The following is a 26480-nucleotide window of genomic DNA, read 5'->3' as shown; positions in this document are numbered from 1 at the left end:
TTCATGCAGACGCATACTTGGCTGCTTGCATTAGCGCTGTGCGTACTTACCGAGGGTGTTTGTGTCAGTTCAAACAGTGGTGCACCACAGGTAAATATCTCAGTATGTTCCATGTGCCACTATCTGGTGCAGTGCCTTCTGGGAAGTTTTCACAGTGTATTGTGGGATAGAAAGAATTTGCCCAGGGATCTCTGGGAGGTAGGGGTCAAGTTCCCAGCATGCAACTTGGTCCCATAATGCCATTTATATCCCATAATTTTTGCTCCCTCTTTTAAAATCCTACAAACCTGCATGGCACTGTTTGGTGTCTGCCATCTCTGACAGAAGCATGGAGCCCACATAGCTCTGTGCTATTCTCATTAATGTTGCAAATGCAGGATACCTGACTGTCAATTATTATCAGAGCCACAGGAAGAACTTCAACAGTGGGGGACATAAATATTTTTTGAGGTCAGTTTGCTAAGGGACATAAATTCAAGGTTGCTGGTGGTATTCATGCAGTTGCAGATGATGGAGCGCTGCTTCTGAGCTCGAGAAACGAGCACTGACTTGTAGGATGGCATCATCATGCAGGTTTGGGATGACAATCTGTGACTGCAGAGCTTTTGGATATGAAAGGCCACATTCCTGAGTCTGTGTGCTGAGCTCATACTGGCCCTCCAACACAGAGACATCAGAATCAGAGCTGCAGTGACAGTTAAGGAGCAAGTGGCGATCACACTCTGGAAACTTGCAACACCGGATTGGTATGGGTCAGTGGGAAATCCACAGTGGAGGCTTTTGTTGTGCAAGTGTGTACAGCCATTAGTCATCCCCCCCCACACAGGAGTGTAACTCTTGGCAATGTGCAGGACATAGTGGATGGATCTGCAGAAATGAGGTTCCCAAACTGCAGTTGGGTGATAGACGTCACACACGTCCCTGGTTTTGCACCAGCCCAGGTTGCCACACAGTACATCAACAGAAAGGGCTACTTTTCTGTGGTTATGCAAGCATTGGTGGATCAGCAGGGATGCTTCACCGATATCAATATGGGCTGGTCAAGGAAGATGCATGATGCTCACATCTTTAAGAACACAGGGCTGTTCAGAAAGCTGCAAGCAGGGACATTCTTTCCTGATCGTCAGAGTACCCTGGGTGATATTGAAATGCCAATTGTGATCCTGGGGGACCCAGTCTATGCCTTGCTGTCCTAGCTCATGAAGATGTACACTAGCCACTTTGACAGCACCAAGGAAAGATTCAACTCCCAGCTCGGCAGGTCTCCACCAAGTACGGCATGCAGCTTGGTAGAAAAGCAGCAGATCTGCGGCTCAGTACCAAATCAATTGCCAGCCTCCACTACGCCTGCTTCAGTTCCTTTGCTTCCATGGAGCACAGAGGCTGATTCCTGTCATACCCCTTTGTCTGCATCCCCTGTGCAGTTGGTTCATGGCAGTGCCAACACAGCCTCTTCTCTTCACAGGCCCAGGGGACCAAATATCTCTTCTCTGCTCTAGGCAGGAGCGCGTCTAGTGTGCAGAGCTGGCATGGTAGGTTGGGCAGTTGCACACCACAAGGGAGAGATGCCATGTATGCTCGCCAAGCTGGGCAGTCAGGGACAGGCATTTGAAAAATACGCACGGTGTTTTAAAGGGGTTCTGGTCTCTGACCCCTGGGCAGTGGAGTTCACAATTGTGACCAGAGCAGTCACTGTCAGACACCTCTGATGTAGCCTTTCTTTCTCCACTGCCCCCTTCCATCTCACACTTCCCCACTAAAACACCCATGTGTTCACTCACCTATCACAATGCCCTTCTGACTGCCCCACTCCACACTCATACTCACCACACCCACATTCGTACATCCACTATCTTATTCTGCCACACCATCCACCGTACACTCACTACACCTCTCTCTCGCTCTCTCTTTCACACACTCACACACACACACACACACACACACACACACCAGTAGCGTAGCTAGCGGGGTTCAGGGGAAGCGGCTGCTTCCCCTGACCACATTCCCCAAAAGTGGTGCCTGCAGAATGGGGCCGCGGGCTGGCTTTGGGCGGCCGGCAGAACAAGGCCGCGGGCTGGCTCCCGCCGCTCCGGGTGGCCGGCAGAAAGGGGCGATGGGCTGGCCTGCTGGCTCCCACCTCCCGGCGCTCCGGGCAGCTGGCAGAACGGGGCCGCGGGCTCCCAGCGCTCCGGCCGGGACTCTAGCCCTGAGAGCCTGGCCGGGGGGGTCTCGGTGCCTCGGACAGCGCTCCGGATGGGGAAGCGGGGTGGCCCTGCGCATGCGCCATTCTGTCTTTCTGCGGCATTTCGCCGCATGCGCAGGGCCACCGAAATGCCACCGAAGGACTGGTGCCTTTTTTCTCCGCCGCTCCTCCTCAGCTGCAACCCTGGCTACACCACTGACACACACCCCTAAAACACAGAACCATGCACCCACCCCCTTTTTCACATACTCAAAGACCCATTTACCCACCATTTACTGGGCACTCCTCTTCTGGATCTCACAGCGAGCACTTATCCATTCCAAGGTTCTCAGAACTGCCCTGTGCCCTCCGCTGCTTCCATGATTTTGTAGCTGCTATTTTTAAAAAATTGGACTCAGCTGGTTTAAATGAGTTAAGGTTCAGTTCAAATAAAAATCGGGGATCCTGGATTCAGTGTTACCTTTGTAAAAACAGCATCCAGATGCTTGGTTGTTTTGCCAATTTTAAAAAGAAATTAAGTGTTATTTTAGGAATAGGAAATAACCCAACCATTCAGAAAACAATAAAATGACCATATATTTGAGTGTTTACTGACGTATTTCTAGTTTTATTATAATCCTACCTTTTAACTGTACTTGATTTCAAAGTGCGTCACTTAGATACAAGTAAATTAACGGGATATCCACACAAACCTGGCATTTAGTTGTTTATGCTAGTTACATTCCTACCATGAATTGAATCGCATTTCATCACACGTTTCAGAAATTGAGAAAGATACAGGAAGTAATCCAGTTCCAATTTTGCTCTATGTGCTGTTTTTTCTATAATAGGAACATTCTATACTGTGCTATGGAATGATTCTAGAATATACAAGTTTCCAAGTCGAAGTTGCGATGCATGTGCCAATGACACGCATTGCTACACTTGCTGATGGATTTTGCATATCTCAAAAATCTGTGTGTTAAGATCAAAATAACTAATGATAACTGAGGGTAGTTCAAGGTACCTCTCTCGCTCTCTGAGTGGTTTTCCTGAGTAATTTGGCTATTACTAACTCTCTGAGCTGCTCTGTAATAGCATTAAAAGTGCCTGAAATAACCGTCTACAGATAAATGATATGTCCCTTGTGAGCTCAATATGATATTAATGAAAACAGTGTCCTGTAGTGTGAGACAAATGGTTTGACACAATACTTTTAAAATGTAACTGATTTGTTTTAAATATAGAGTTGTATTACAAATGTAATATTCTCTTAGGGCTTTATGGATTCATGTTGTAAAGCAAGAACAATTTCCTGAAAGCCAGATTTCTGGCAAGTGTATGTGTGCAGTGCAACTTTATTTTGTATATGCCATCTTTCATATACATTTTATTTCAAAATGCTGCACAGAGTTTATGTTTGCACTATTGTTGTAGCTGTGTTGGTCCCAGGACAATCTGTAACCCACTAGCTCCTCTTTTGTGACTGCAGAGGTGTTAACTGGCAACTTCACCTTGAATGGTTAGACTATGTGTTAACTAGTTATGCTAAACAATCTGTTCCACCTTCTATTTAGCTGAGACCTTCTATTTAGCTGAGAGATCTGAAGAAGAGCTCTGTGTAAGCTCGAAAGCTTGTCCCGATCACCAACAGAAGTTGGTCCAATAAAAGCTATTACCTCACCCGCCTTGTCTCTGTACAGAGATAAATCCTATAAGTGAGCAGGCAGAATAAATCATAGTGATGCAAAGACATTGTACAGGCTGGTGAATCCATTAAAGCATTCAGTCATGAGGTCAGTAACAGATGGGGAGAGGAATCATAGGTGGGGTGGGAAGGGGGAGGGAAGATGTGTTTTCTGCTGTGATGGGAAAAGAGAAGGAGAGATGCAAGAAGATTGTTTTAGTCTCCAGGAGCTGCAGAAGAGAAGGCTCTCACTCCAATAGTGGACATATTGTGGAAAGGGAGAGCAAAGATCCTGGTGCTAGGGAAGATTAAGGAGCGGGATTGGGGATCAGAGACAAGGGAAATGGGCTGAGAAGCACTCTGGGGTAAGCCCACGGAGTGTTTAAGAACAAGGAGGACAGTTTTGAATCTATCTGAAGTGTATGAGGAGTTAGTGCGGTGTAAGACTGTCTTGTGACACTGTATGTGTCTATTGCTGAAAAATAAATACAACCTTTTCTGCAATAAAAATTACAATGTTTTCAGGATCTAAAAGGTGCAATTCTGTCCAAAAGGGATCTGAGATAAAACAAGTTTCAGAGTGGTAGCCGTGTATTTGAAGCACAGCTTGGTGAAAGTTGATGGCTTCATTTGGCAAGGAACTGAGCAAACCTTTAGGTTTTTTTAGTTTTGGTTCATATGGTTTCATGTCTTCTGTTTGAGAAGAAAGTTCAAATGAACCTGCCCAGTGCTGCCTCATTTGGGATTGGGAACATGCCAAACCCCACAGAGTTTTGCACAGTTTTCACCCCAAGCCCTAAAATGACCCAGGTTCACTTGAAACTTACCTGTATGTTTGCCTGAAACTCAACCCAGTTTCAATCAAATCCCAGCCCAATTTTGACTAAAAATGTTCATGAAACTTGTCCTGAATTAGGGTTTGCCATGAGCTATGAAAGATGTCATTATTTATTCAAACATGGGTTCATATTAAAACTGTCCCACTGATGAACACACGGTATGTTTTACCATGTGACTGTTTTTTGTTGCAGAGATACCCCCAGCCAAGAGGCCAGAAGAAAAAGAAAGTTGTGAAGTATGGAATGGGTGGCATGATTGTTGTCTTGCTGATTTGTATTGTCTGGTTCCCTCTGCTCTTCATGTCTTTAGTCAAATCTGTTGCAGGCGTCACCAACAGGCCTCTTGATGTATCAATCACAATAACCCTAGGAGGTTATCAGGTAAACGACAAAAAGAAAAGTCAATTATTGCCCTATATTTCTTTGTGCTATATTATTCTTTACATTGGGCTTACTGGAGTTACTGGATGAAACTCTGTCAAGTGAGTTATGCAGGAGGTCAGACTAGGTGAGCTCTCCGGTCAACATACAGTGGCTACGCGAGCCATCTGTAAGCTGGCCAGTGTAGACATGGTCTAACATTTATTCGCTGTCAAGTGCTGATTCAATCTGGAAAGTGAAAAGAATGTAAACAAACCTGAGTCAGATATTTGGGTGATCATTCCATATTTATCTTATCTCTTTCACTGAGGCCTACTTTTGTGTTAGCTGGCCAACTTCAGGGTCCAATTAGATCTTGAAAGAGCCCAGCTAGCAATGTAGATTGTAGGGATACCTTCATTAATCTCACTGAAAGTTGCCGGGACTTAGATACCTGAGTGCCTTGGTCACTTTTGAAAATGAAATTTGGAGACAGATTTTTAAAGGAATTAAGGCACCTAATTCTCATTGAAATTAGCGGAAGTTAGGAGCCTAAATACCTTTACATACCTGCCCCCCCCAGGCTCCTAAATCAGTGAGGTATTGCAATGCTAAGCAAATCAATGCCTAAATACCTTTAAAAATCTGAGCCTAAATCACCTTTGAAAATGTGACATAGACTCCTAAGTACCTTAAGCACTAAAATTTTACCCTACATTTCCCAGGAAAGGGGTTACGGGGGAGAGGAATGATCAGAGAGGCCGTTTTGGCTTTGCCTTTCTTAGGAACGAGTCTCACGGCCATTTGTGAAGTTTTAAAAAATGTTATTTCCAGTTTAAAATATGCTGTGGGGCACTTGTAGCATTTACAGAAATGAACACAAAAGATTTCCAAAGTGAATATTAACTTGGAACATTCACAAACAGTCACAGGAATTCACTTCTCTAAAGGCTCTCTATCAATCTAAAATGACAGCTGTCAGAAGTGTGATAGCACAAACAGAATAGCCTCCATTTGTTCTCTCATTCACATTTGCTCAGACCAATGCAAATAGATGTTTGCCTGAAAGAAATTTCAAATGATGGAATTTCCACATATTTCTGGATGGGATTGCTTAAAATTAGGACTATTTTGGAACAAAACTTGGTGAAATGTTTTGATCTAGGGGTATTTCCCTCCCCCCCACACACACACACACACACACAAAATTGGACCATTTAAGAAAATTTGACAAGAAATTCAGAGCTTCAGTTCTGGAAGTTTTTAGATCTTTTCTCCCATCCCTCAGAATCTCTCCCTATGGCACCGAGGACTTACATAGTCTTCGACTGAAATTCACAGAATGTTTTCTTTTTAATATAGAAACAGAATGAAATACATTTGACAAGGATGTGTTTTTATTTTCCAGCCTATTTTTACAATGAGTGCTCAGCAGAACCAGCTCAAGGATTTGAATCAAACTGAGTTTGATTCATTTCAAAGAGAATATTCGGGTAATACTGTAAGTAAAATGTAGAGTGTTCATCATTTTAAGAATTTGTGTGTATACGTCCAGTGTATTCTGATCGGCCAAGTCATTCTGTTTAATTTCCTTTGGGTGACAATCAGGGATCAATAGTGCTGGCCTTATTAAGAGGATTAGTTCCATTGAATTTGTCTGAAATAAGGACTAATTACATGAATAAGAGCTTCAAGGATGAGACCTTTAAGGGTATGTTTACACTACAATAAAATACCCGTAGCTGGCCTGGGTCAGCTGACTTGGCTCCTGGGACTATATAATTGCAGTGTATAAATTTGGGCTGGGGCTGGAGCCCAGGCTCTGGGACCCTCCCTAAGATAAACCCTGATTGTTTATCAGTAATCATTTCACTGAATAATGTCTGCAGAGCTACTTTAGGTTTCCTTGGTAAGAGAAAAGCATTCAAAAGCAGATCTTAAATGTACTTGGTAGCTAGTTTTTCAGACTCTATTTCAAAGATGTGAAACACACTTTGCATTATATAATTAGCATTGCTAACACTATAAACACCATCACATGTCTTCCCCTAAAACAAGCATGTTGCATCTTATGCCACGTTATATGCCAGCAGTTGGAACAAATATTTGTCCCATACTCTCCTTCTCCTTTGGAAACAAGATTCTGCAGGCTCCATTCTTCTACGCAGAATTCCCCATTTTCACTTTGCTAAAAGTGTTACTTATATAAGCAGAAGGGGTTTGGGGGTAGAAATGTAAAATGCATTAATTTGGACTCTCCCTGATCCACCTCACCCACAGTAGAAGGGGAAACAAAGCCAAGGTCAAAAGAAGATACCACACAACATGGCCGGGGGTATCTTGGTCCTCCTGAATTCTACCTTGCACTTATAGAAAGCCTCAAGTTACCACATGGTCCAATGGGATGTCTGGATGTCTACCTAGCATAGAATTTGTCAGAAGAATTACATATAATGGTAGCCACTTGTGCTGTGTGGCGCCCCTGTGAACTTGCTTAAAGTTTGAGGTGCCACACAAAGCAAGTGGGGACTAGAACATATATTATCTCAGATTAAAATGTGTTCTGGGTAGCCCATTCGCTCAAATGTATATTGAGGACCTCAGATACAAAAGCATAGAATCTATATGCTTAATTTTATTCAGGCCCATTTTTGCAAATGTTTTCTACCAGGTTAGGTGGGTTTTTGTTTTTTAAATCAGTTTCACTAGCAGTGCAATTTTTTTGCACATCATTGACTTCTAGTCTGGGCTGTATTTTGGGTAAACGTCTCTCCTTTTATGCCTTACCTGGTGCCTGAGGAAAACATTAATGCAAATCACTAGACTCATAATTAGTAGTACACCTATTGTTCTGTCTGACCTGTAAGAATAGCTGTGTGTTTCATGTATGTTAAACTTTCCTTTCTTTTTTTGCATGTACAGGGTGCTTTGCAGTTTCTAGAAAGCTATGGAAAAGAAGATATAACTGTAGCAGAACTAGAAGGGAATTCAAATTCATTGTGGACTATCAGCCCTCCCAGTAGAAAGAAAATGATTCAAGGTCTCCGGGATTTTTCTGCTGAGTTCACTCTAGTTCTTTCATGGAGTATTCAAAGGTAATTAGTATGATGATATTGACAGATTGATTGTTGGTCTAAGACTGCTGGTTTAGTGGAAGTGTTTTGCATTGCCACTGTATGTGTGATGTGTTTATTTTCCCATACAATTCTCTCATTCACCAGGTCAGGAAGGCTGAGAGGGGGTGGCTGGGGAGGAGATGGGGAAGGGAATGCTCTTTCTCACTCAACAGTGAGCCCTCCTAGCAACAAAAAATAGCATTCATGGATTTTAAAAGGGGTTTGCCTTAAAACTTCTGAGCAAGAATGCCCTTGGCCAGGCACTAACACCTCCAAGGTGGAAACTATAAAAGCAGGAGTAAAATGATCTGAGAATCAGCATGGAAGAACATAGGGGAAAAGCAAGTTCAAAAGTAGGACTATAGTGCTTGAGCTTTTCTACCAATGAAATATTTTTACCAAGCCTACTGCAGATCTTATTCAAACATGCAGTACTCTAAAGAGCACTTTGTTTGTGACTGTGTTGATATTGTAGCTTTGGTGACCAAAAGACACTTTAAAAACAAGGTGCACACAGACCTTGCAAACAAGGTGTAGGCCAAGATTGTCAAAAGTGACTAGAGGTCTTGGCTTCCTCAGGTTTTGAGTGCCCAACCTGCAACACTTTGGAGACGCCTGATTTTCAGACAGTGCAGAGCATTTGCCCTCTGAAAATCCAGTAATTTTAAGGGGCCTCAGGTTGGGCACCCAGAAACTGAAATCCTAACCTAAATCTTCAGAGACAACCATTTATTTGGGGTGCCCCAAAGGGGGCTAAGAGAAAAATATGAAAATCCCAACCTTAGTTTTCAAAAAACAATGAACAGACTAATAGGAAATCTGCTTCAGACAACATGCTCATCAAAACTTATGTAAATTAAACACTTTGAAGGACCAGGCCTTTGGAAAAACATTTGGTATAAGCAGATGATTGAATGGGGAAATGAAATTAAGGTACAAAAGAGAAACAATCAGTCCTCTTACTGAGGCTTTACACCCTCAAGAGCTATTGGCCGTACCCTGTATGCTGTAAGAAATTAAATAGCAAGACACGAGATGAAAAGCAGTTTTGTTAACTACCTGAATATCTAGAGCAGGGGGGCTGGGTACAGCCTGCAGGCTAGATCCAGCCCACTGCTTCATTTCATCCAGCCCTTGGCAAGTCTCCATGCCGCGTGCCGGAAGTCCCAAGCCTCGGCATCCCCCAGTAGTGCTTGAGCCGCTAACGCTGGCTTGCCCCGCTGCAGGAGCAAGCTAGGGTTGCCAGGCCTTTAAAAGTCTGGTCAGCTCCGGGCACGACCGGCATGTCCCGGCAGCCCCTAGGAGCAGGGGAGATCAGGGAAGTTCTGCGCGCTGCCCCCATCCCCTGCGCAGAACCCCCGCCCCTCCGCCTAGGGGCCGGACATGGCAGCCACTTCTGGGAGCAGCATGGAGCCCCAGCAGGCAGGGAGCCTGCCTTAGCCCCACTGTGCCACTGCCTGGGAGCCACCTGAGGTGAGCACCGCCAGGCCAGAGCCCTCACCCAGAACTCCCTCCCGAACTCCAAACCCCTTGGCCCCAGCCCAGAGCCCCCTCCAGCACCCAAAACTCCTCATCCCCAGAGCCTGCCCCCCCAGCCGGAACCCTCACCCCATCCCATATCCCAACCCCCTGCCCCAGCCCGGAACCCCCTCCCACTGCCTGAACTCCTCATTTCTGGCCTCACCCCAGAGCCTAGGGGAGGCCCCAAGCCTCTGCACCCCCCATGGGGCTGTGTGTGGCCCATGACTGATATTTTCTGTGGTCAGTGGCCCCGATAGAAAAAAGGTTCTCCACCCCTGATCTAGAGCCACCTTGAACTAAGTAGAGACAATGCCTATTCCCTTCATTGGGGCTTGCGTCCATTTACTCTAGGGCTCATTTGCCCCCTGACGTACAGTCTTCCCTTCAAGCTTTGCTACACTCCTGTAAGAGCCATGCTGGGGCGTGCACAGATTGCACATTAATAAGAACATAAGAACGGCCATACTGGGTCAGACCAAAGGTCCATCTAGTCCAGTATCCTGTCTACCAACAGTGGCCAATGCCAGATGCTTCAGAGGGAATGAATAGAACAGGAAATCATCCAGTGATCCATGCCGTCGCCCATTTACAACTCCTGGGAATTGTAATATCTAACCCTGATAAAAGAATCATGTAGATGGACACCTGGGCTCCTATCATAACAGCTGTCCCTTCACAGCTACATTACTAGGAATTGTGTACATAAATCAAAAACAAACATTGGGCCCATAATAAATAAGATACTTTATTTAAGATTTAAAATGATTTAATTAGACCTTTTTTATTACCGTGGTAGGATAGTCTGTTATCCTGTGGAAATATAGCTCCCTCCTTTATTCAGAGCTAGTCCATTTTTAATACTCCTCAACTAATCGATCAGTTATGTTTGTTTAATTAAAAACAGTAATAAATTGGATCAAAAATTGGATCCTTTATCATTGGGAAGCAGTGGATTATATAGTAAGTGTGACTGAATATTACATGATCAACATTAACCGCAGTGGAGTCCAAGCTTGGTCAGCCTGAAGGCCAATCATCTGATCTTAAAAATGTCAGGTGACCGCAAGACAGGGGACACATGCAAGTCCACTGTTGGGGATTCTCCCAACATGGAGGCGTCTCCAGCAGGCAGAGAGCTGACACAGCCAGCTCCTACTCCCTCCCTGCAGTCCCTGGCACAAAGGGGATGTGGAGAGAAAGGACGGGCTGCGGTTGATTTGCACTGCGTTCCAGCTGTCTACAGCTGCCATATGCTCTAATGGGGACTGTTGCCAGCTGATGGAGGTTGGAGCAGTCACAGGGCTGCTCTAATTCGGGCTGGGACAGAGAATCAGGGAACTGTGTTATAATTGGCTCTTGATTTCCAGCTTCTCCTAAGCTATCCTCAGTGCCTGGAGGGGGGGAGAGGGAGAAGAGAGATGGAGAGGGTGGCCTGTCTTTGCCAGATGCTCCCCTAGGCTCATGTAGAGCCAGTTAAGCTCCCATACTACTCTCCCTGAAGCTCCCACAGCCCAGCAAGGAAGCAGGCAATGGAGCCGCCACAACTTCCCTCCTCTCTGTCCTGCGATAGTCAGCAGGGCAGCTGCTGATCAGCTGGACAGAACCTTATTGGCTCACCCCATCAGTGCCATAGGGGTTGCAAAGGACATGGTGGGAGGGAGCTGGGAAAGCCGTGCCCCCCATCCATTTCCCCATGGCGCACAGGGCTGATTCAGGCACTTCCATTTAAAAATCACCAGGGGGAACGTGTTTTCTGTTCATAATCAAATACGCATTTTCATCTTGTCTCAAGGGCCCCAGGAGCCCTCAGCCTAGACTCCCTGATTTATAAGTGGTGTATGAGGGAAGGGATGAATACCATGTTCTTATTTCATTTGTACGTGAGCCCACTGATAATGAAAGGCTTTAGAATCACTCAGAGAGCGTTTGTAGCTGAAGTTGTGGTTAGTCAGGCAACAAGGTGTCGTGCTGTCTGCCAAGGCCAACGTCTGGCCTCTGTGTTCAAAAGCAAGCCATCGGGCAGGTTTCTGTGTAAGGCTTCTATTTTGACTTTGACACAGTAAGTAAAATTATAGTCACATTGTACTATCAAAAATTGCTGCTAAACCGTATAAAGCCATCATCAATCATGACAGAGTGGGGGTTAGGCCACTACACATCCGCTGGGGGGTCAGCATGCTGTATCAGTAGCCTGATGTTTGACAGGATACTGTGGCAGGGTCATCAACACCGTGCAGATAGACTAGCAACCCCACATCAGCTAAGCACAGCTCAGAGGACTGGGCGTTGTGTGGTATTGAGCTTCAGTATCTGTTTTCTTTTTCATTTATTATTATAGAAACCTCTCTCTCGGTGCAAAAGCAGAAATAGCATCGGATAAGCTTTCCTGTAACCTACTGAATAAAACTAGAGAAAATATCGCTACAATGATGTCTGGGGATCACACGGTAAAGAAGGTGTAAGTTATGTTCTTGACTTGTTCGTACAGATGTTTCTCTTAAAGCGGATTAAGCAAATAACTGACTGGTGCACAGTTGGGTTATCTATAATGTAATCTCTTAGCATAGCATATACCATAAAACTGAAACATACTTCACTGAGTGCATAGCAAAATGGACAGTCACCACCACCACAACTGAGTACATTACTCAAAGCTCTGAGTGAGGGCCACACCTTGCACCACTAGTGGGGCAGCTGTGAAAGGAATTGTGTTTTCTAACACACCGGGGGAGGGAGAGCATGTATGGATAGTGCAGCATACTGTGTCCTCCTCGCCAACTCCACTTTCCTGGCAACAAGAATTGGTAGAGCCCCTGGCTTTTGCACAGAGACTACAAAGGGGTGAGAATTCCTAGCACCTACACAAAGGCCAAGGACATTCTAGCCCTATACTAATAACTGTTACTTCAAAGGTACTATGCAGTGCTGGTGTAGCTGTGTCAGTCCCAAGATATTTGAGAAAAAGATGGGTTAGGTGATATCTTTTATGGACCAACTTCTGTTGGTGAGCGAGACACGCTTTCCAGCCACACACAGCTCTTCTTCTGGTCAGAGTGTCACAGCTAAACACAAGGTGGAACAGATTGTTTAGCATAAGTAGTTAACACACCTTTCAAAGGACCATTCAAGGTGAAGTGGCCCTTTAACACCCCTGCAGTCATAGGGAGGAAAGGAAAGAGGAGGAGGAGAGAGAGAAAAAGCAGCTAGGGAGGGAGTGAAGTTGTCAGTGGGTTATAGATTATGGTAATAAGCCAAAAATCCAGTGTCTCTGTTCAGTCCATGATTTTTAGCATCTAGCAAAGTTATGAATTTAAATTCCCAGGCTTGTCGTTTGAAAGTGTGGTGCGGGTTTTCTGTAAGGATAAGGACTGATAGGTCAGATATAGAGTGATCACTAAATGCCTCAAAAGCAAGTATGTGGGTGAAACCAGACAATTGCTACGTTCTCAAATGAACTCTCACAGAAAAATAATAAAAGGCAAAAACACAGTGTCATCTGTGGGTGACTACTTTTCACAAAGTGATCACTCTGTATCACTGCAGCGTTTTTAACATAGACCTACCCTAAGATTCCAGGAATGTCACTCTGAAGCCTAAAATGTCTGAGTCAGTGCAAAGCAACAGAAACAGCTACACACATGGTTGAGAGCTTTTTTTGTTCAGAATGTATGTAGGTCTATTGCACAGATATATGGCTGCATATAGGTCTATATTGTATCTCTTTGCATGGCTTTTAAATATTTTATTTCTCATACTTTTTAAAGAAAGGCATTTCCTGGAGGGTGTGGATCTGTTTGAGGCAAGAAGTAAATGATGTATTTGTAATTCCCGTTCTCAGAAGGCAGTAATTTTATAAAAGAAACACCCACTCCCACATGTTCTTCCCCGTGCTTAGCACTAGCTGAACACTGTACTATTCTGAGATTATAAACATTTCCATCGATGTGCTTCATTTATTTATCAAGTGATGGTGTGCTGCATCTCTCCTTCTTGATGGTGCGATACAACATTTTTGTTTAAGTGGGAAAACAAAGGAATGCATTCCCCAGTCCCTCACTCCTCCCTGTGTGCACACATACCCAACATTCATGGTTAATGACCGGCAAATGGGGAAATTTTGAATGGAATGCTTTGGTAAAATATTGGCAGAACATCACTGGTAAGTCCATCAAAGTCAATGGAGTGACACTGGTTCAAAGCTGATGTGAGATCAGAACCCAGTCCAAAAATTACAGCAAAGTACTCTCCTCCTTCAAACTGGAATCATATTCTACAGCTGCCCCAAGAGGGATGTCTAAGTGAGTTTATAAAGATACAAAAATCTGGAATTATTTGCTGTCACATTTTTCTTGCAGGATGCTAGAAATGATGTTTCCATACTATCTCAAGGCACCTAGTGATTCTCTGGCAAAACCCATCAAGCAGCTATGGAAAGGTATGTACTCCAAGCTGTGATTATCATTGTGTATTCTTTTTTTCATTGTGAAACACACAAGGCTGTTTAGGTAATAATGGGATTGTGTCAAGGACGGTTGCGCTGCTGCTTTGCTCTGTTGTACCTATTGTGTGGGTAAAAGGAGGATATCGGGCTCTAGAGCTATCAACCCAGCACCTTTCACACAAGAAAAACCCTCAAAGCTTTGTTTAAATACTTAGCACTTATATAGAATGTTTTAGCTGAGGGTCTGAAAGCACTTTGCCAAAGGTGTGTTAGCATTGTTTACCCCCATTTTTTTGAGATGGGAAAATGGAGGCACAGAGAATTTAATAGCAACATTTTAAAACTTTGATACCTGAATTCAGTCATCAGAATTCATAGCTAGGCATCCTCATGGGTTTTCATTTATTATTATTACTATAATTATTAGTATTAGCATTATGGTAGATCTAACCAAGGATTATGGCCCCATAGTGTTAGGCCTTGTACAAACAAGAATTAACTGCCCAAAAACTTTGTTAATGCAGTTAAAACTTTGTTAAGGTTGATTCGCAGTGCCTCATGCTCTTCGGGAGTGGCAAGTGCACCTGTACAGAAACTGCTGAAACCCAGGAAGTATACAGTTAAGGTACACACTAGCCCCAGCCTGTAACCTTAACTCTGCCCTCTTTGAGTGATGCCCCTACACACCCCTGACAGACATTGTAGCACTCTCTCCTTCCAGATAATATGGAACATTGTGGAGACACAGCATGTGGGCACAGTAGAAGAAACCATCAGACCATGGCAAGCTTAGAGAACACCAGCTGACTACACCTAGCCTCTATTCAACCACTCCTACATGCACCGACTACCTCGAACTCACCAGCTGTTACAACCCCTTACAAATCCCTTGGCCATTGTACTAAGGATTTCTCTGATTGACCACCTATACTTACCTCTGTAATGCCCTGTAGTGTATGCTACCCGACTATTATAAATCCCCAGGGCAAGAACTTAACTCAGCCCAGAAACAAGGGGATTGTGATCCCTTTGGGTGCATTTGCTCCTCTCATGTCACAATGTGAGTTGTGGCAATCTGCTGCAAGTAGTTCCTGCACAAGTCAGTACAGTGTCCCTAACACAGCGAAGATCAGATCGAGTGCATGCAGGTGAATGAGAGAATACAATTCTGTGGGACACAACACACACGAAATGGCACATTTACCAAGTCATTCCTCAGGTCTGCTTATTCTAGGGCAGGCCTGCCTGTAACACACTTACAGTATAGCTGCACTGGCTCTAGGGTTAGGGGAGGCAAGGGGGTTTCCTGGACCTGAGAGGGGCCCTAGGAGCATGTTCAGTGACAGTGGTGCAGGGTGAGCGTGCTGCCAGGGGGAAGTGGGGGACCCCTCCCCCGGAGCTCGCTGCTGCCGACGGGGAGAGGGATGGGAGGAGTCCACCCCAGAGCCCTCACCTGAGGGGAAAAAAACACGCAACTTAAATTCAGCGGTCAGTTTGGGGTATGATAATGTTTAGCACCCTTTAAAGTATATAATTGGTTGTATAAGGGTACAACAAAATATAATGTATTGAAGCAGGTGAGTGCTGCTTCTGACTTTCCACTTTTAATTGGCCCTTGTAATCTTGTGGCGCCGGCGCGTTGTAGCTTCATTTTATACCAGCAACAAATTCTTGATTTGTAGGGCCAGTAATAATCAACAATGGATAAATTCTTAATAAAATTACCCAGAGAAAAAAGAAGAAAAGGGTAATTCATCAAGTGACTGCCTGAGTTCGATACCCAGCTTTCAAACTGAAGTTATACAAAAGAAAGATACAGCAAATCTCCAAGATAAGAAAAGGAGTTTTCAGCAGTCTTGGCTATCAAGATTTCCATGGTTGGAGTACAACAGTGAATTAGAGCTTTTTGCTCAGTCTGCAAAAAGTGTTCTGAAAAGAAGATCTTCATATTTTCTACGAAGGCCGAACCAATGTTTATTTCGTCCGGATTTCAAGATTGGAGACACACATTGCGTGGTTTTACATCACATGAAAAATCCTCCTGCCGCAAGGAAGTGGTAATGAAGTATGCTGCTCTGCAATCGCAGGTAAATGTTTCTGCACTAAATGTTGGCCAGTTACAGGAAAGAATCACGATCAGCTAGGAATGCGCCACACAAAATTTTTAAGTGTTCAGTACCTAGCTCAACAAGGAATAGCATTACGTGGACATAATGAGAGTGATTCAAATTAGATGCAGCTCTTCTTGCTACGCAGTACAGATTCAGAGGAACGGAGACAGTGGCTTAGTCACACAAAATACAAGTGGCTGTCACATGAGGTTATTAACGAAATGATGGCAATGATGGCGCTAAGACAAATTGTGCAAAAGATAAAGGCTTCAAAATTTTATGCTATTGTAATGGATGAGACTACTGATTTGTCAAGAAAAGAACAAGTTTTTCTTTCGGGTTCTTTTCTAGTGAAAGCTGAGAGATTTATGAGGAGTTTATTGGGTTTTACTCAACTGACGCAATTGATGCTGCTTCTCTTCAAAATTGTGGAAGATACACTTCTCAGGTGTGTTCAGGTTGCACTTTTCTGATTGCCAGGGGCAGTGTTATGATGGAGCCAGTAATGTGTCCGGCAAATTTACTGTGGTCCAAGCCAGAGTGAAGGATCAAGTGCTGAGAGTGGAATTTGTGCACTGTGCTGCACGTTCCCTTAACCTTGCCATGCAGGATGCCCTGCATCATAATCCAGAATTTCATGATATGTTTTCGATGGTGAAAGAGCTCATCAGTGCCTTCAGGCAGTTACCAAAGCATAAGGCAGCATTCAGAGAGTTTCAGAGTGAAGGGGCGCCTTCTTTATGACCATTGTGCCCAACAAGGTGGACACTAAGGATCAGTAGCATTAAATCACTGCTCCACAATTAGGAGGCCATGATGAATTTTAGTTACTCTTCAGATGAATTTGGCTCAAAATGTAGTGGATTCTCGAAGAACTTCAGTCTTTTTCAACGTACTTTATACTAACCATTCTTGAGAAAGCCATGGGTCCTGTAGAAGAAGCTAATGCAAAAATCCAAAGCCCAAATGTGTCATTGGCAAGCGTTATGAAAAAGTTGTCCTGTTGCAAGAGGTGTTGAGCGGAATGCACACCGACTCATCATACAGTCACTTCTGGGAAACAACGTAGAGAAGGCACTGAGATGGCTCGACCATGGAAGCCTTCCTCACACCTTCAGTGACCCCAAAGAGTATTTTCATCAAATATATGTCAGGATCATTGATGCTTGCAAAGTTGCCATTGAACAGAGGTTTTCAACAGAAAGCTTTACATTTGCAGTAAAATTGGAGAAGCATATAACTGATGCAACAAATGGCTCGAAACAGGACATTGTCCCAATAAGTGAAGCTTTCCATGGTGACATTAACACAGACAGGCTATCTCTTCATTTAGAAATGTTGAATGATATTTGCAGATTGAGAAATTGCCAGTTTAATTCGGTGAGCGAAGTGAAGCAATTTCTGAAACAAAACGAAGGCTTGAGTGATGTTGTCAGAAGTAACAGTTCTCCTGAAATTATTCTACACAATTCCAACTACAATCGGCACCACTGACTGATAATTCAGTTGACTGCGCAGACTGAAAAATTATTTGCGAACGACAATGAGCCAAGAACATCTAAATCACTTGGCATTTCTCCACATTCATAAGAACTCTACCTCTGAATTGGACATTGCAAGTCTGCTGGATGACTTAATTTCAAGAACCAAACAGCGATGAAAAGTGTTTGCTGCCTCCTGAAGAACATAGCAAAAGAAGGGGCTACATTTGTTGTGATTTTAGAAAGTATTTGCTTTTGAGGGTTATTGAGCCAAGAGTGCTTGGTTATTTCCATATTCAAAAGAGTATTAATAAAGTTGATATTCTTAGTTAAATATTTTTTTCTTACAATAGTGATATTGTGCAATCTATAGAAACTGTTAAATGCTTACTGTTTCCAGTCCATTTTAACATTATTTTAAAAAATATATATCCGCTTACAAGGCAGGTGTGGGAAGTGGGGGCAGGACTTGGACCCTTCCTGGGCACCACCAAAAATTATACAAACCTGCCGCCCCCGTTCCCAAAATCTACCCCAGAGAACTCTCAATCTAGGGCATCGGATCTTGCGGAGACATGATTAACTTTACACACTTTGTAGTCCCGCTGAAGTCAACAGAGCTAACGTTAAGCTCTTGAATGAGTCCTTGCAGGGCCTAGACACAACCAGTTTTCAGAAGTAATTTTAAAAGGCTAGAGAACCATTGTAGTACTGTTCTGTAAACTATTTTAAAATGGGTTCTTAGATTGTTTTTATTGACTTATTTTTAGGTTGCACCATCACTTTGTCATATTAATAAGCAACTGATCCTAACAAATTTGACTTATTGATAACATGCTTGTTTGTGTTCTTTTTCTCTTTCAATAGAGGGGAGGATGGAAAACATCACTGTTTCACTTGTCAAAAATGAGTCTAAAGATGGGGTTCGTGAATGGTGGGTTCTCAATCAGCTTGGAAAAAGATACAGACAGGAAGAAAGTCTTGAACTCTTTGTATTCAGTGACAAAGTTAGCCCTCCTAGCCTTGGATTCTTAGCTGGCTATGGGTAAGAGAGAATCTTATACTTAAAACCACAGTACTGTCTATTAGACATAATTTAAGGTGAGCTGGGAAATTTATCTCTTGTAGAACAGGGTTTTGTGTTCCTATTGTAATAGTTGAGAGCATCACAAATACCTAAAATAAATCATAGAGGAGCAGGACTGGCCCTAGCCCCACCCAAAAAAAAGTGCATTAAGAAGGGAGTAAATTTTATGATTTTATGGAGATTAAGATCTTCTGTTTTAGCCTCTCTAGCGGCCTTCATAGCTATAACATCAGGGTATCAGAGGCACAGTATTCCTTATCTTAGGTGGAATAAGAACCCTTCACTCGGGCCCTAACTGCTGACTAAAGAAATTAATTTTAAACTATTTTGTTTTAAAATAGGTTTGTCATTCTCAATTATAAATAGAGACCAAATTCTGCCCCGTGATGTTTTCCCATTCATGCACTCTCAGGGTCGGGGATTTTCCGCCCTACACAAGATCCTTGTTGAGAGAGGTCTGCACCATGATGGTTGTTTCACCATCCTGCTGCTTACCCTGCAAAAGAACCCTCCCTGTGGTCAGGAACCCACAGCTGGGAGGAAGAGGGGGACAAGGCCAAAGAGAGGACATGCATTGTCTTCTCCCATAACCCTGCAGGGAAATTAACATGGTCTGAGTCTTTTCTGCTTATGCCCTCCCACGTTGTGAAGTATTCCTTCATGGGGGTTCCAATGGAGGAAGCATTAGCAGCCCACCTCCACTGGCCCCAGAGAGAAGTCAGTAGGCCCAGACCTTGTAGAGTGTTATGGTTAATCCTAGCCTCCAGCATATCTCAGGGATCTGCAAGTTCTGGTTAATTTAGAGAAACCTTAGCAGAAAGGGAAACCTGCTGGAGACACTCTCTGCAGGAATGATTTGGGGGAACCTGCTGTAGGAGATCCCCAAGAAGATTCCTCTCCTCAGCACATTTTCCACATGAGGTGGAGTTTTTGTCCCTTTATGATTGTAATAGTATACAATTTTAAAAATATTTTTAGAAATTATTTTATGAGAAATGTTTAGATTTTGAATTCCATTATTCCTAGTGTGTAACACAGTTGATTCAGTAGAAATGGTCATGTTTCTTAAACCCATCACCATCTTAGTTTTATCAGCATTTGCCTGTATTTGGTCTTCTAACCAGATTAGAAAAACATCTTTAAACTCTTTCCTCTCTTGCTTTACAGTATAATGGGACTTTACGCCTCAGTTGTCCTGGTGATAGGGAAGTTTGTCCGTGAGTTCTTCAGCGGGATCTCTCACTCCATCATGTTTGAAGAACTACCAAACGTGGACCGTATCTTGAAATTGTGTACTGACATTTTCTTAGTAAGAGAGACTGGAGAACTGGAACTAGAGGAAGACCTGTACGCCAAATTAATATTCCTGTACCGCTCACCAGAGACGATGATCAAATGGACTAGGGAAAAAACTAATTGATCTCTTTGGAGTCACACTGCAAATCAAGTTGACTTCATCTGAATTTTAAAAAAGCACAATATTCTCATAAGAGCTAAGCCTTTTATAGTTAGGTAGCAACGATTTTTCACTGATTGAGTCCAGGAAGCTACTTCCTTAGGAATCCATGCTGCCTTTCAAATTAAGGATTAATGGTGAAGAAGATTGGTTTGATTTTTTTTTTTTAATGCCCACTCCTCTAAAATCAGGGGACCTTGCTTTGTAATTTAATCAACCAAATGTTCTGCATCCTTGACTGGGATGTTAATCTTCCGGACGTTACATTTCTACCGTTAAAGAAAAAGGAAAGAAAGAAACGATCCCTTAGATGACTTCACTGGACCTTTTCTGGAGCGATACAGTTTGTGCAATATGCTGTTGTACGTCACTGACTTTCAAGATACAGTAATGGGAATCTGACTAGCTTCAGGAAAACAATGCCAAAAGGCCATAGTGCGAGCTGAAGAGATGCTAGCCATATCCATTTTTAGAAAAGCAGAGGTTTTGATGTACCGAAGACTCTTTGGACAACCCTCTGTAAGCAAAAAGAAAACAAGTGACAATCTCTTTAATTACTTTATTTTATTTGTACAGTCCCAGGAGACATTTCCATGAAACATCAATGACTTTTCTCAGGAAAAAAAACTTGGTTTTAGCACTTAGTTAAACCTTAATGAATTATGGAGTATTGGGATGTTCTGCTGGGCTATCTTCCCACAATTACTGCTTTCCTTTAGACAGAGAAAAACCAACTGAATGACTAAGGAGCTGTTTCACTTCTTATATCTCTTTGAAGACTGAATAGTGTGTGCTACTCTGTGCTTCCCCACTACATGCTTTTCCCGCCATTTTGATGATTTAAGGCAATGGTTTTGTTATCTGATATTCTCCTTCCAGTGTTTCAGGTATACAAAAATGTTTACATATTCCAATTTACATTTTTACATCCGAGACGGGTTTTTTAAGTTCCCAAATATAGAAGTACATATGAGCTTGAAAAATGGCCTTTTCTTAAATTACTATTGTTGGTGACACAAACGGTTCATTAGAGAACATTCTAGCATGAAAATTTATGATTGCAATGTAGGTTTAATTCCATGTTAAAAAAATGCAATTTCTGAAAAACAAAATCATTGAGTGGGTAGGGTATGTTAAAAGGTTATACTGTGTAGTTTTGATTCAGTAATGACTTAAAATAAAGCACATGATGCAAAGTCATTTTAGAAGTATTTTTTCTTCTTCCTCTTTACATTAAATGGTAAATGTCTTTATATAGTTAAGATATTCACAGTGGAGTTAAGGCCAGTGACAAATGAATCACATTCTTTCAGTTTTCAGAGTGGTAGCCGTGTTAATCTCTGAGGAGTCCTTGTGGCACCTTATTGCTTTTGCTGATCCAGACTAACAAATGTATTTGGGCATAAACTTTTGGGGGCTAAAACCCACTTTGTCAGATGCATGGACTGGAAAATACAGTAGTGAGGTATAAATACACAACATATGAAAAGATGGAAGTTGCCTTACCAAGTGGGGGGTCAGTGTTAACGAGCCAGTTCAATTAAGATGGAAGTAGACTATTCTCAACAGTTGACAAGAAGGGAGGAAAAATCACTTTTGTAGTGCTAATGAGTTCAATGTAATCAAGGTGACCTATTTCAAAGAGTTGACAAGAAGGTGTGAGTATCAGCAGGGGGAAATTAGTTTTTGTAGTGACCCATCCACTCCCAGTGTTTATTCAGGCCTAATTTGATGGTGTTCAGTTTGCAAATTACGGTAATTCCAGTTCTGCAGTTTCTTGTTGGATTCTGTTTTTGACGTTTTTTTTGTTGAAGAATTGCCACTTTTAAGTCTGTTATTGAGAGTCCAGAGAGGTTGAAGTGTTCTCCTACTGGTTTTTGAATGTTATAATTCTTGATGTCAGATTTGTGTCCATTTCTTCTTTTGCGTAGAGACTGTCTGGTTTGGCCAATGTACATGGCAGAGGGGCATTGCTGGCACATGATGACATAGATCACATTGGTAGATGTGCAGGTGAACAAGCCCCTGCTGGTGTGGCTGATGTGGTTAGGTCCCTTTCAGTTAGCTGCTATTTATTATATAAACGATATAGTCAGTCAGGAGAGGGCAAAAAATACAAGGTAACTTTCAACTCAAGGGACAATTGTAGCTTTATTGGCACATCTTAATGCAGGGCTTTATAAAAACAGCACAGTTGAAATTATAACACACTTACCCTCTTATTCAGTGCTTCCATGAAAGTGGTGTCAGTTCCATTCTATACCCTAACAACACATTTTGGACACTATAAAGTGCATAAGAAAATAAACTGCTTTGTTATATTGTAACAATAAAATCAAGTGGTGACTGGAAGGCTATTTGATTTCTTCATATACCATAAAGAAAAGGTGGCGTTTGTTCTAGAGGGCTGGCAAGATTTCTGGTTGTGCTGAACATTCCTTGTGAAGTGATTTACTCTTCAGCTTGTAAGTCTAGTTCTTCCTCACACCAGGGCCATCATTTGACTCTATGCAGGGGTCACAATAGAACCAACATAGGGATTGGCTGACATAACGGAGGCGATAAATCTAACCTGTGTGTATACTTTGATCCTCTGTGTTCCCCTTTTCTAAACTGAAGAATAAGGTACTGGGAGTTAAATGGGGCTGGTGTGTATTTCCAAAATGTACCAGCCAACCAGCCTACTTTGATCACTATTGTTTCTCTTCCCTCCTTAACAGGCTTTGAGAGATATGGGTTGGGGGTGGCGGGGAGGAATTAGTTGCGTCTGGATCACTGTTGTTGGGCAGATGCACAATTAGGACTCCACAACCAAAAGGTTTTGGAATTGGGGGTAGTGTTGAGTATGCTCAATAGATTCCCTGTAGCTGGGCTCAGACGTGAGATGGGAAAGGAGTCAGAGCAGCTGCTTTACATACGGCTCCGTGCCCTGTGTGGGTTGGGCGAAGCTGAGCTGTAAAAGCAGAAAGCAGGCTGTCTTCCCCTCACTCTGAAGCATTTTGCAGCAGATTAGTGATATTGAGAAGCCTTGGGCACGTTGTTTATAGAAATGGGAAAAATGGGAGGAAAAACTAATTTTTCATTTTAATTGTATACTTGGAATGTAGTTTGAGTTTGGCCAAACTGTCTTAGTTAAGTTGCTCATCAAGTTTTCTCTTATGTGATTATGGGGGAAAGAGTCATTTATGTTTTGCTGGTCTTTGTTTCATAGTTTTCTTGTAACAGGTTTGGGTTTTTTAACATATATGCTTAAACTGCATGGTTGGTTAATTAGTTAGCAACGGAGGAGGAGGAGGAGTCTGCATGGATTCTAAGTGGAGATTTCTATAAGCAAGTGGCGGGAAGATGTTGCAGTGCTTTTGACCCAGCAGCCTATAGATTTTGGTGGTCAAAGACAGACTCGGGGAACTCAACCTAGCTTTTGGGAGCCCTGAGTTTCTTCTCACTGTGTCGGTGGGACTGACCTGTTTAAATTTAATTTTTCTTCATAATCTGCATACAGCATCTTCACAGTTGTACATAAACAAAGCCATGTTTTGGTGTTAAAGTTATTATTAATTATGTTGCTTTATTATAAAAGTTTATAAAGTTGGCAATTAAGAATTAAGTTCATCCCTTTTGTTCTTTTGGGGCTGGATTGTGGGAAGATTGACTCTGACCAATCCTTACTGCAAAGCCACCGTGATTGAATTATTTTGGGTCTCCATGTGCTTTTCTATTGGAGTTGTTTATAGGCAGTAGGAGAAGGGCAGTGAAGTAAAACTCTAGCCCTGTGGTTCTCACACTTATTTGTCATGCCCCCTCCTGTGTGTCTATAGTCCTTTAGCACCACCACCCCGTGTTTCCCTGTGATTTAAGATAAATGTTGGTGTAATCCTGAGAGATGAAGGCTTGCATCTGTGATAGGAGTAGTTTGTAGAAAATGAATGTGTGAAGGCCCTGTACTTTTTCCAAAGGTTTCCTCCCCCCCTTCCTGAAAAAGAGTTTGAAGGAATTAAGTACCCAGTTCCCATTGAAATTCCTTATCAAATAACAGGGTGGTTACAGAATTAGATAATGAAAAATTGTTGTATGATATATTTACTTATAGAGGGAAGGTATTTTATACCATCATTTTGTTCTTTGTAATGGGGCTGTGCGTTTGCTTCTGCAATGCTTGATGGGGTGGGGGGGAGAATGACAGTCAAATAGGTGCATAGTTCAGCTGTTTTCCTAGTAGTTTTGATCTCCCTTTAATGGATAAAGGGGCTCAGGCTTTTTATACTTGGGGGAAAGTAGAAACTTGGACCTTAAGACACATGGGCTCTGTGAAATACAGTTGAGAAAGCTGCAACCCTCCTGTAGCAATCAGGTTTCAGAGAGTTCTAATTTAAGTATGTGGCTTTACTAAAGGGATTGTTGCTTAATTATTATTTGTATTATGCTAATTCCCAAAGGCTCCATTTGGCATAAGGGCCTCATGCACGTGCAAGGTGCGGTACAAAAACATACAAAGATCTAGTCTCTACCCTGAAGTGACTTATAATCTAATCAACAGAGGTGACAAAGCAAAAATTCAAGGGACATGTTTTCATGTAAAAAGGGAGAGGTTGTGTGCGGATGTAACGCCGACAGACCCCGCTCATCAGCGGGCGGGATCGAACCGGGGACCTCTGCAGCTTAGTGCATGAGCCTCTTCCGCATGAGCTAAAAGCCAGTTGCCTCTTAGAGGTAAAAAATGAGTCTGCTCTACAGCCTTAGCTAAGTGGTCTCAGTGCCACTAGAGGGGACAGAACACCACCCAGGAGGGGTGTGGGTTACACTGGCATTCTAAGGGATGTTAGTTGATTTTTGCTCATCTCTTATTTTCTACTTCAAAGGGAAAAACAGATACTAAGATGTTAGTTACTGCTTTTCTAAAAGCACAGGTGCAACTAAGAAGGGTGAAGGTACTAGGGATTAGGCAGGGGCCAAAGAGGGAGTACATCTACACTGCAATTGAAAACTCATGGCTAGCCTGGGCTAGCTGACAGGGGCTTGTGGGGCTCAGGCTAAGGGGCTGTTTAACTGCAGTGCAGACAGCCAGGCTCCGGCTGATGCCTGGGCTCTAGGAACCCATGAGATGGGAGGGTCCCAGACAGGGACGGCTCCAGCGTTTTTGCCGCCCCGATCAGCGGCACTTCATCGGCAGGTCTTTTCCTCCCAGAGAGACTGAGGGATCCTCTGCTGAATTGCTGCCGAAGAGCCGGCCGTGCCGCCCCTTTCTGTTGGCCACCCCAAGCACCTGCTTGCTGCGCTGGTGCCTGGAGCCGGCCCTGGTCCCAAAGCTCAGGCTGAAGCCTGAGCTGAAATATCTAGACCACAATTAAACAGCCTCTGAAGCCTGAGCCCTGTGAGTCCAATTCAGCTGGCATGGGCCAGCTGCAGCTGTCTAATTGCAGAGTAGACATACCCCGAGAGGCCCACTCGGCAGGGGTTTAGGGAGAAGAGTCGAGTCGAGCTACCAGAGACTTGAAGGTAGAAGGGACAGAATCACCAAGAGATTGGGAGGGTGAAAAAGAGACAGAGTTTCTGACAGGGACGGTAAGAGGGGGATGTGGATTTGGATAGATATTTTAGACTGCCAGGAAAACAAGCTATATGAAAAGACCCCTTCAAACCTGTATAAGGAGCATGATTTGAATTTGGCTTGGGATCTGCTTGGATTGTGACAGCTCTGGTTGGCAGAACTGAGGTACTCCTAGAGGTAACAGGCAGAGTTGGTTGCAGTGTTTAATAAATTTGTTAGTCTCTAATGTGCCACAAGTACTCCTGTTCTTTTTGCAGATACAGACTCACACAGCTGCTACTCTGAAATCAGTGTTTCAACTGACTTTTTCGGTTAAGTAAAAAAGATGCAGTTTTGGCAGTTTCATGAAATCAGGTCAAAAATACAGAAGTTTCAAACTGATTTTTGTTGCCACTTTGGTTTCTGAAGACCAAAAATTGTGCATTCTTTCAAATTTTATTTTTTTTACCCTCTCAGTCTTTGTTTCCTTCCTCATTGCTTTTTCCTCTGGAAAAAGGAGGAAGAAGAGACTAGAAAATAGGGACAGTGTGTCTGAGAAAAAGTCTCTCCCTTTTCTACTTAATTTCCCACCTTTTTTTCCCAGGGCGAGAGAGGGAGGAGAATAGGGAAAGGTAAAACACACACAATTCTGTTTTCAAAAGCCAAAATGAA

At 43.1% G+C, this 26480-nt stretch overlaps 1 protein-coding gene across 3 annotated transcripts in view; it reads left to right on the top strand.

Annotated features, from left to right (window-relative positions):
- Nucleotides 1–21477, top strand: part of PIEZO2 (piezo type mechanosensitive ion channel component 2) — a 429456-nt gene extending 407979 nt beyond the window's left edge. For all 3 annotated transcript variants that reach the window (XM_054019895.1, XM_054019894.1, XM_054019896.1), the window contains 7 exons: nucleotides 4901–5089; nucleotides 6477–6569; nucleotides 7991–8163; nucleotides 12044–12163; nucleotides 14061–14140; nucleotides 18606–18783; nucleotides 19993–21477. In XM_054019895.1, the coding sequence (XP_053875870.1) occupies nucleotides 4901–5089; nucleotides 6477–6569; nucleotides 7991–8163; nucleotides 12044–12163; nucleotides 14061–14140; nucleotides 18606–18783; nucleotides 19993–20245 (1086 nt within the window). In that variant the 3' untranslated portion in view covers nucleotides 20246–21477. The remainder of the gene's footprint in view (nucleotides 1–4900; nucleotides 5090–6476; nucleotides 6570–7990; nucleotides 8164–12043; nucleotides 12164–14060; nucleotides 14141–18605; nucleotides 18784–19992) is intronic.
- The last annotated feature ends 5003 nt before the right edge of the window (nucleotides 21478–26480 follow it).

This window comes from Malaclemys terrapin, chromosome 2 (genome assembly GCF_027887155.1).
Source record: "Malaclemys terrapin pileata isolate rMalTer1 chromosome 2, rMalTer1.hap1, whole genome shotgun sequence".
In the NCBI taxonomy this organism is placed as follows: domain Eukaryota; kingdom Metazoa; phylum Chordata; order Testudines; family Emydidae; genus Malaclemys; species Malaclemys terrapin.
This window is presented reverse-complemented; position numbering and strand designations above follow the sequence as displayed.